Genomic DNA, 11,104 nt, shown 5'->3' with positions numbered 1-11,104 from the left:
CACAACTGAAAGAAACAAATACTGTGAATATAACTACTGATTGTTTGTCATTCTTTCCCAATGAACAGGAAAGCCCTGAAAATAAAGCTCCCATAGGATTCAGGTGTAACTTCTGTGTAGAGATGCACCCCACCCTCCGAGCCATCTGCAACCACCTGAGGAAGCACGTCCAATATGGAGAGGTCAAAGAGGGACATGTCAAGGTGAATGGAGTTGGTTTTATTCATATTATTATTTCTATATTGTGTAGGTTTTTCTCTTCCACACTCCTCATCCCACATGCTCTGCAGTGATCTGTTTTACTTGACTTGGTTCCTGTTTCCCATTTTGTTTCTTACTGATGGAGGGTAGACAGTCTGTCAGCTTCCCCCAGAGAAAACAAACAACACTGTCCCATTGCAGTAAAGGGGGGGGGGGAGTTACAGCGTAGTGAGCCATAACTTTTAGGGCAGCGGCGGGTTACCATTCAAACATTAGTATTCCACTGAGGCTGCCAGAGGGAGGAACAGGCCTGAAGATCCAACGCCTCATCCAAACAGAGGCCTGGTTCCTCTTATAACATGTACTGTACTCACTTCTGCAACTGAGGCCTGCTACACATATTGAGTACTTTTGTTGTGTATTTTGATCACCTCTACCAGGATACTGTATGTTTTTGAAGAAGGTGAAAATGAGAGTAGCTTATCACAGTGACATGATTACAGTTTAAACTCCAGGGATGCAATTGTTTCTGATACATTTGGATGAAGAGAGTGCAGTCAGAGCAGACTGGATAGAAAGGTTGGGCCTTTGGATGCCACATCTTATTTATGGCCACATGAAATGCAGGGTCAGGTCCTTCCACAGAGCCAATGAGCTTCCTTGAGGCAATAAAAAAGTCACAGTGATTGTCCGTCTACTTGTGACAACGGAAACCAGCCAGCACTCCAGCAGATGAAGGAAGAGGAAATGGACGGAGGAGTTTTGTTTTGCAGTTAGATTGTATGTTGGTGTGCGAATGTGCAAGGTTTTCTGCTTTAGGTCCTTATTTGTTTTGTTATATGAAGTTTTGTGTCATTTAATTTCCTTTCTCGGGGAGTGTCAGATCAGGGTTTCAGTTGTTTTTATATGACTGTTAAAAGTTGCTTATAATTGACCCGGTCATGTTTTTCCATCATTTGTCCTGGACTATAAACACTTTCATTAAGAGGCTCGTACTCCAGATTAAAGTATTTTGGACAGGTTTTTTTAGCGGCTTTAGGAAAACAACAGATGTTGCATAGACAAGCTTTGAAGGCAAAAATATAACCACATGTTGATCTTCAGCACAAATGCATCCAATTGACATTACACAGGGTGAGTGAGAGAGCTGTAACTAACACTTCAGCTGATAGAGCACAGGCAGAACCAGAGGTGTTAGACAGATGCTTAACTGTCGCTTATGTGCTGTTAACATGATTTGCCTGATTTAGGAAAAACCGGTTAGAGCGGTAGAGTCTTAGTGATACTTCAGTGAACAGCTATTTTTGTCATCCATCTGGAAGCTGATTAAGTATCAACATTGGACAATCTAAATAAATTGTTACTCTTATTCTCTCTCATTTCATTGCCCTGTTGTGGGTTGGCATAACAAAAAGGCTGTGACAGACAAAATCAACAGAGACTTCTCCTCTTTGTTTTGCAGCAGGAAGTCAGCGAGGTCCCCTTGACCCTGCCTTCAGAGACCCTGACGAATGGTGACATGGAGGAGGAAGAAGCAGCTGAAGCTGACGGCCTCGAGGGGCCCTCGCCCTCCATTATGGTTTCCCCAGAATCTGTTGATGTTGCCGCAGAGACACTGGAACCAGAGAGGGTGGCCATTGGAGGAAGAGGAGCGGCCCTGGTGGCAGCGGCGAGGGCCGTGGTGTCAGAGGGCGAACTGAAGCAGCGATTAGCAGCGGGGGGTCACCCATGTGCCCAGTGCGACCGAGTCTTCATGTCCATGCAGGGACTGAGGTCCCATGAGAGGAGCCACTCAGCCATGGCAATGTTCAGCAGAGAAGACAAATACAACTGCCAGTACTGCCAGTTCGTCTCACCCTTCAGACATAAGTGAGTAGAGAGGAGTCTGTGTCCACAATCCTAACAATGTATCCACATTACTGCCCCCTGTGTATAGGATGAGACTTTATAAGGAGTGAATTAAACGCATTCATTTTTGACTTAATGTTATTTGTCTCAACGTGTTTATCCAGTGATGTATTCTGACTGTACCTTTCACAAGTGTTTTTCATTAAGGTTAGTGCAAGTTTAATTAGTTAAATATCAGTCAAATTGAGTACCCTGTGTCTGCTTCAAAATAAAAGCCATCCCATGGAGCTCCAATTGAATTGATGAAATGTTGTATATGCAGTAGGCATAACTCAAAGCTGCTGTGATATGGCTTCAGGAATAGTGAGGGTGATATAATGAGATAAAATTACAATCAATAATACTGGATTACATGCATGCTTCATTTCCTGTGAATCCCTCATGCAGATTATTAGAGAACATATATTATATAAGCTGTATAAACAATAAAAGCGGTGCATTTTAAACTCTTATCCTTACATACATAACCAATCGTAGACCAGCTGCAAATGTTAAACTCCATTTGCACAGACCAACATTTTAAACCCTGTAGAAATCCCTTTGAATCCTCAATCTTTTCAGATTTCCTGCCTCCTTGGAGAGTAAGACAAACATTACAGCGAGACAAACATTTTGTTAGTGTGATTTGTCGTATCCATCACAGAGACACAGAGCGAGAGTCCTCCTCTCCTCTGAGCTCCCAGGTGTAATCCCTCTGTACTGTATGTGCCCTGACCCAGAAAGAAGCCGCATTCCCATGCCACCTAGGAGTCTGGCATTAAAAATACAGCCACTGCCCCCACAGGCGCTCACACGCTCCCTCCCACCAAGGGATTGTGGGTAGATGAGTTCACCCCACGGCTCCTTGTTCTGTAGTCTTTGGAAATGTGTAGCTGTTGTTTATGAGGTAAACAGAATAGAGCGCTTTAGATGCTGCGGAAAACAGCCTGCTGTAGAAATCAGTGTATGCTGTCTCTCTATTATTGTCACTTTCTCTCTTTATGTCCCATCCTTCTCTCCTCCTTCCATCTACTTTTCCCCCGTCTTTTATCCTCTTATCTCATATCCTCCCTTCTGCTTTGTTTTTTTTGTGCCAGTCTGGACAGACATGTGCAGTCTCACCACGGCCACCACAAACCCTTCAAGTGCAAACTCTGCCCCTTTAAATCTGCCTACGTGAGTCGCTTGAAGAGCCACCTGCATAAGGCACACACAGGTAAAAACCTACACACACACACACACACACACACACACACATTAAATCTAATTGTACAGCTGTTGCCGTGACTAACAAGGCATTCCCGGGCCAGAATAGCAGCCTCTTGTTTATCATCTTCCACATAAGGATGCTGTGCTTGACTTAGCTTATCCTGCCCAGTATGGCCAGCTGTGGAGGAGCAGCTTCACCATTCACCAAAAACATTAAATACACTTAATTAAGCTCATCAAAAAGAATCCTTTTTGGATTTAGGCACAAATAGCCTAGATTAATTAATCGTTAATTATGTTTATTTGGGAATAAAGTGATGAAGGACTCAGTACGGTACAAAAGAACATGACTACATGTGTCCGTGGTTAAACGTGATTTTTGTTCCACCTGTGATCGTTGTGTTGCTGTTGAGGGAGCCAGATGGCAGGCAAAGAGATTCGCATTCAAGCAAATATAAAAAAGCTCCTACCTGGGAACCAAATGCATAGTACGCAAAATGAACAATCTCAGATCTGGCAAACTAGAAAAGCAGATTTTCAAGGGGCATCTGAGGGCTCTCAATTGTCTGATTTTAGGCAACAATAGCAGCACCGAGAGTTAACAACTGCTGTGGTGTATTCGCACATTTTGTGTTGTGATTTCATTTGAAAAGTGGAGTTTGGAGATTTTTTTGATTTTGTTAAAACCCACACATTTATATCCTGGATTAGTGCTTCCCTATCTTGTCCCTGAACACAGTCCAACAAGCTAGAGATACTTTGGATTGATGCACACCAGAAATAGTTCAATTAGGAAGTAGTTTTCCCTAATAAACCACTTGCTTGGCTATGTTACTATCAGATCTGATTTGGTTGTAATGGTGCATCTCTTCAGGATGCTGCTTGCATTAGGGTTGTTAAGCAAGTTTATTAAACAGCTGCAGGAAGCAAGATGTTATAAATCACTGTTCGGTGCTTTCATAACGTTGTCAAAGCTGCCCAGTCACATAAGGTAATGGCATGAAATCAAAGAAAGTGGTCAGTATTCATGGCTCTTAATCGTGAGTTTGAAATGAAAAGAAGGCATTGTATAAAATTCCTTCCTACAGTATGTGTACGTCTCACCAACCTGCACGCCTACCTTCATGCTAATTAAGGTTGAAAGTTCCTCAATAATGTAATTTGCCCCTTCAGACTCACCTACCTCTGGCCGTTTGAATATATCCCTGTTTACATTCAAAGTTTTAACCAAACAAGCAGTTTAACAATGTACTACACTACTACACTATGTACAGCACTTTGGCTCGACCAAAATTCGTTTTAAAAATGTGCTATATAAATAAAACTTGATTTGATTTCCAAATTGCCTACAAGGGAAGTGCATGTTGAGGTATTGCAGAAAGAATTATGTGTATGTGTGATACCTCAAGCCAATGAAAATAAACATTGCAGCTTGATATTTCTTCAGTCAAAATCAGGCTAATTAGACTATGAGGAGCACTAAGTGACATGTTTGTTGCAGATTGGCTCCGAGGGGAATAGCTTTCTTTATGGTGCTGGATTGGTTCATTATCGCAACGATTTTTATAAAGACTTTTACATTTCTCGGTTTCCCTCCAGGTGAGCAGCACACATACAAGTGCTTGTCGTGCCCCTTCTCCTCTATGACCATCAGCCAGCTGAAGGAGCACTCTCTGGTGGACCACGGCGAGGCGTTGACCCTCCCCAAACTGCGTGCTGCTACCCAGGCTGCTCACGGAGCCCCCAGGCCCCCCCGACCGGCCAGTAACACAGAGCAAACTCCCTTGGACCCGGATGGTAAGAGATAATGTCCTTTTAATGGAGATGAGATCATAGGATAGGATTGTCAGGGCCAGATTTAGAAAACCTCAATCTAGCATCAAAGCAGAATCTAGTTTCTTAACATTGGTGTTAACTCCTTGAGAGGATTTGATGGAAACAAATGCTATGTTTTTAGAAATAATCCTGTACAGTAACACATGTACAGTATATTTATTTTATTTATCTTATATTTATAAGATCAATTGACTTATCATTGCAGATCCAGCCATATTGAAAATATATGATACACGTCATGTTCTTGAAAATATATATAACTAAAACTAAATCTTAATAGCTCTTTCATTCACATTCGGACTAAAACATCTACATTTTCTGGTTCAACCTTTTTATCAAAGGTGCTTTTTATTAGGGTAACAGATCACATTAGCGATAAATATGGAAAAAAACAGCAGTTGTTTCAATGATTACGTATCGGAAATTGGTTTAATAAATAAGAGAATGAAGGTTTTGACTGCTGAGGTTTGATTACCTCAGTCTTCTTTGATGTTGATCACTGACTCCTTCCTATCACAGAGGCCTCCTCTCATAGGTTGCTGCAGCAGCTAGCTCCTTGATGTGATGCCATGTTTGAGGTGTTTTAGTGGCGGTGCATTGCACAGCTTGCAGAGTGTTCTTGGCAGCAGCTGTCACCTTGCTGCTGGAGCGGTGGAATCTTCCCTGGAGCTTAAGCAGGGCAGCATTCCTCATTGCACCAACCACCACTGTCGGCTGGGCCCTACCAAGACAAGAGAAGCATTGAGAGAGAGCAGAGCTGACATATTGAATGTCTCTCCAGCATGCCAAAACCAGCTACCTTCAGTCGGATGTCTACATTTCTGATATTTGAAAAGGAATACAGGGTTTGTTTTGAAAAGATTTAGATTTGATTGGCTCTAAAAGTGTGAATATAAGACCCAAGTTCTTGCTGCTTTAAGGTTATCCTTAAAATATATTTAAGGCGTTCTCCTTCCCTAACTTCTCCTCTCAGAAGTATATTCCACCTTTAATGATGTGATGTAATGGACAGTTTGGGCTCCTAAGCCCTTCAAAAAGACACATTGTCTGCTGTCCATCTGCTTTCTCATCTCCACAATGCGGAGAGGATATTAAAAACATCAATTGAGGCATTGTTTGATTTGTGTGAATTTCTCTCTACCATCTGCAAAAGTAAGAAATTCGATCTGAAGCATTCTGTAAAGTAAAAGTTTATAAGAAAAGTTATTAGTTTATTCCAAGCTTTCTCATACTCTGAGTGCTGAATGAGGCATTTTTCACATGGATAGATATTCTATTAGTGTCACTGTGGTTTATTTATTGATGTGTTGGAGGCTCAAAGTAGGCCGAGAAGATGAGCTCTCTCACTGATATGATAGACTCTTGAGAAAAGGAATAAGAAGGGTAAAAGGTACGGGACACGTGATGGCAGTCATAGTTATGCTCTTTATGTGAGTGGGGTCATTTTATTAAATAAAATCTATTACATAATATTTCGTTTTTAGAAGTAATAATCAGACATCTTTCAAAAATAATAAAAAGGAGATTAATGAGGAGGAGATCGATAAAGTAGGTTAAACTCCATCCTGCTGTGCAAAACTGTGGATTTAAATATTGGAGTTTCAGATGTACAGTGACTCTTGTGGGTTGCAATCTAGTGCCTAGCTTATTTTTAAATAAGCAGAGAAGATGACATTTTGTTACAAAAACATATTTATTGACTAGATGTGGATGCAGATCTTAAGTAAAAGTGTACCAATATAAGTATATGAAAATACTAAATTACAAGAACATTTCCTTCATTGAAAAGAAAAAGGTGAAAGTACATCGAAAGTACTCATAATGTGCCCCCTGTGACTGATAGATCATTATATTTTTACATTATTTGATTGTTAATACTGAAACATTGATTTTATTTTATTGTTTTACTGCTATAACTGGTGGAAGTAGAGGTGATAAATTACTACAAATACAGATGGGCCCCCTCAAAAGATACATCTCAGCGGTCATTAGACGTGGATTACAAATGAAGAAAAAAGAAGGTTCTGCAACAAAAGTCTGCATTAACTTTTGGGAATTTTCTCAATATTTTTAAAGATCGGGGGGGGGGGGGGGTTTCTGGGCCTCAAAGACACATTTCAATGGAACCATCTGAGACGTTTCAAACATTTGAAACATGGCAGTGGCCCCAAGTAGATTCTGCTTTTTATGTAAGAGGCCAAAAAGGTTGGGAACTAAAGTGTAATCCTTAAGGCATTGTTTTTATCTGTTCTATTCCCACTTGAATACGTACTGTATGTGACAAAATAATAATGAACACGTTTCTCTCCATTTCCCCTCTCTAAGATCCATCATACCTGGAGACAGCGGATGTCCGTCAGCAGCTCAGTCATTACCAGCTGGCCTCCCGCAGTCAGAAGTCTTCCAGTTCGACACCTGGCAGCTCAACGCTGGCGGATAATCGACCAGACAGCATCCTCACTTGTGAGTTCTGTGAGTTCAGCTCTGGGTACATGCAGAGCCTGCGCCGGCACTACAGAGACCGCCACGGAGGCAAGAAGCTCTTCAAGTGCAAAGACTGTTCCTTTTTCACCTGCTACAAGTGAGTAAAGAGGAAATACAATTACCGAGATACAACTGTAAACCGCGAGATGTAAAAGCAATGGAGAAATATCCTGAATATTTGAATGATCCTTGTTTCTGTTCTTCTGGATCTATCTCAGGAATACCTTCACTACGCATGTGGAGGCCGGTCACAACAACAATGCACCTGAAAACCTCCCTAAAGACCTGCGCTGCCCTCTCTGCCTCTACCACACCAAACACAAGAGCAATATGATTGACCACATTGTCCTGCATAGAGGTACGCAGCATGCAAACTGGAATCAGAAACAGAGTGAACTTAGTTAAACATTTTGAGAAATGCACAATGAAAAGATCAAGCTTCGTATAAAGACTGGAAAAGGCTGCTCCTGGACTATTCCTGTGACTTCCTGGAGTGGCATGAAGTGTCTGCGCTTACTGGCTTAAACACACTTACCATGAGTGGTAGTAATCTTCTTTTCTTAATGTGGGCAAGAAAGCACTTAGAAGTATTTCTCAAAATGTCAAACTATTCCTTTAGATGCCATTAAAGTCGAAATAAAAGCGTGCATTTGACCTTACCACAAAAAGCCACTAGATAACTTACTTGCTGTGTATGTAGGATGTCTTTCTCCACCTAATAGCCCACTTTGCTCCCCTCTCCCTCCACCAGAGGAGCGTGTGGCTCCGCTGGAGTTCAGCCGCTCCAAGCTGTCGCGCCACTTGCAGGGCCTCGTTTTCCGGTGCCACAAATGCACCTTCACATGCTCCAGTGACCAGGCCCTGCAGCTGCACCTGCAGAAGCACGCTGAGATCAAACCCTACCAGTGCCAGCTCTGCTATTACGACAGCAGTCAACGCAGCCAGCTAGAGGAGCATCTGCGCCTGGAGCACAAGGTGAGAGTCAATATCCTTTAGACTAGTTTGGTATAACTAGATTTAGATTAATAAGCCTAACATAATTGATTTCTAGAATATAATTAGAGACCTTCTGCCTTACTCAGACAGAGAGCCTTATATGATGTGGTTAACCCATAAGTATTATTCATCGGTCTGCTTAACGCCTGTAACAGAAGATGTTTGCAGTTTGCACACTCAATATAACCTGTTCAATAATTATTTATGGATTTTGTTGGTTTTTGGCAATTGTTTGTCAATTCACTCATATTTACAGTGTCAACATATTACGACAAATCCAATTTACAACTACCAAATCAGACATATCATCAGCAATTACATATTAATTATCCTGTGAACAGAACTTTTAAAATAACTGATGTATCTTTTAAAGAAATGATATGTAATCCGGCAAGGAAACTATAAATAAGCAGTAAAATCCAACTAACTGACACAGGAACAGGCTTTTTGTTTGCCCTTTCTTCAGCAAGTGTTTGAAGTTATTTGCCCTGGCAGTGGTAGTGATATATTAGTAATAATCTTCTGTAGACCAGGGTCACATAGACTACAAAGTTATCGCACACCAGACAGATGCATTGGACTTTTAGCTTGGAAAAATCAAAAATGAATAAATTACGCAAACGCTTCTTTACAATCCTGAGACCCTAATGTGGTGCAATTTACACAGACAAACAGCTGCGACCACATTCAGTATATGTATAAACCTAACTCTATTTGCATATATGTATGGCTCTGGCTCGAGAGAGTCTGTCATTTGATGTATCAACTTTTTAAGATTATTACTTAAAGAAGGAAGACCTGAAAACACGTGAATGTAAATTGCGCAAATATAGTGTCCTATCACCTGTTAAGGCAAAAGAAAGTTGCCCCAGATAAAAACAGGGACTTCTCCAAGATACTGCCCAGAGCACACTATACCAAACTGATTGTTGCCTCCTTGTTTCTGATCAGGTGATCCGGAACTTCGAGCTGATGGGCCGGGTCAACCTGGACCAGCTGGAGATGATAAAGGAACAAGGAAGCAGCGCAGAGGAGGAGGAGGCTCGAGAAATCATTGAGATGGTTAGAGGCAGAAAAAATGCTGCAGAGGAGGAGGACGAGGATGAAGACATGGACATGATGGAGAACATGGAGGAGGAACAGAGAGAGATGGATGATGACGTTATGGAGGGCAACATCAAAGAGGAAGAGGAGGATGAGCTGGAGGACGAAGAAGATGTAGATGAAGTCAGAGGGCTGGATGAGGAGAAGCCTCGCCAACAAGGTAAATACAAATGAAGTGATCTATGTTGCTCTCCTGTTCTACATAATATCTACTCATGTTCATCCTCACTCTGTTGATAGTCTATATCTAAAGGACAACCTGCATACTGCAAGGGCATATCACAAAATATATTTATTTACAAAAGCTTTTGGTATTGAACTTTAAATGGCTATCTGATGAAAAGCCATTTTCTGTTGTGTTCACACACATTTTATAATTTAAATGTGAAGTGTGTGAAAAATCTCCTGTGTCTAATTTTAAGCCAACTAAATTGGAGGCAATAAGAAAGAAAGCAATCATACTGCCAGATTAGTGGGAGTCCCATGGGTTACTTGTTCTTTGTTTAATGTGTTTAAGCTATTCTTCATGAGCAGTGTTTTCTTCCAAAATGGCTACTGTCTTGTATTTAAATTGATTTTTGTATTCCATTCTTCTGGCTTATTATTCACCGAGAGATTTTGACTGGTAGCTCAGTGAAGGAAAAAGTGTTTCTATAGCTAATCAATTCTGATCACGCCTGCTCTCAAGTGAAGACATTAGTTTATAATACATTGCTTTGTATGTAATACTGATTGCCTGATAATAAAAAACTAGATCGCTAAATATTTCCATTGTTTTAAAATAATTTGATCTGTTTCCCAGGAGTCCTTGCTTCTCCCACCAGCAGCAGCAGCAGCTGTTCTGCGCCGGGCGGGGCAGAGAAGCGTCTTCCCTGTGAGTTCTGTGGCCGCTGCTTCACCAACAGCCTCGAGTGGGAACGCCATGTTCTGCGACACGGCATGTTAGTATTATTTCCTTTTTCTCTAATTCTCTACTTTTTCATTTTGTGTTTGAGTTTGTATACTTTCCTGTCAAAGTGAGGACTCACAACATTCATATCAGCCTCAGTTGTACTTTGTGGTTAGGGCTAATTAGCATGCTAAACTAATAAGATGAACATAAACATACTTGGTAAACTTGAGCATATTGACATTGGCATTTTTAAATACTATGTGCATGCCTCTTTATATAATAGTGTTCTACTTTTTTTCATCTCCTTCTATACTTTGCTACAATGTAGATTTTCCCTTTGTGGGATGAATAAAGGACTTCTGATTGTGAGCATATTAGCATTTAGCTCAAAGTGCAGCCTCAAAGGCATATGTTTATATGTGTTGCATATGTATGCATTTATTTCATTAGTGTATATCTGCATTTATGAATTGGTTCCCCCACTAGTAGCCTTAC

At 41.0% G+C, this 11,104-nt stretch overlaps 1 protein-coding gene across 1 annotated transcript in view; it reads left to right on the top strand.

Annotated features, from left to right (window-relative positions):
* znf462 (zinc finger protein 462) overlaps window positions 1–11,104 on the top strand; it is a 55,303-nt gene that overhangs the window by 39,242 nt on the left and 4,957 nt on the right. The window contains exons 4-12 of the mRNA XM_034095716.2: window positions 69–203; window positions 1,664–2,070; window positions 3,186–3,304; window positions 4,897–5,094; window positions 7,459–7,714; window positions 7,836–7,975; window positions 8,369–8,592; window positions 9,565–9,877; window positions 10,520–10,658. Of these exons, the coding sequence (XP_033951607.1) occupies window positions 69–203; window positions 1,664–2,070; window positions 3,186–3,304; window positions 4,897–5,094; window positions 7,459–7,714; window positions 7,836–7,975; window positions 8,369–8,592; window positions 9,565–9,877; window positions 10,520–10,658 (1,931 nt within the window). The remainder of the gene's footprint in view (window positions 1–68; window positions 204–1,663; window positions 2,071–3,185; window positions 3,305–4,896; window positions 5,095–7,458; window positions 7,715–7,835; window positions 7,976–8,368; window positions 8,593–9,564; window positions 9,878–10,519; window positions 10,659–11,104) is intronic.

The sequence above is a fragment of the Pseudochaenichthys georgianus genome, chromosome 12, assembly GCF_902827115.2.
Source record: "Pseudochaenichthys georgianus chromosome 12, fPseGeo1.2, whole genome shotgun sequence".
Classification (NCBI taxonomy): Eukaryota; Metazoa; Chordata; class Actinopteri; order Perciformes; family Channichthyidae; genus Pseudochaenichthys; species Pseudochaenichthys georgianus.
This window is presented reverse-complemented; position numbering and strand designations above follow the sequence as displayed.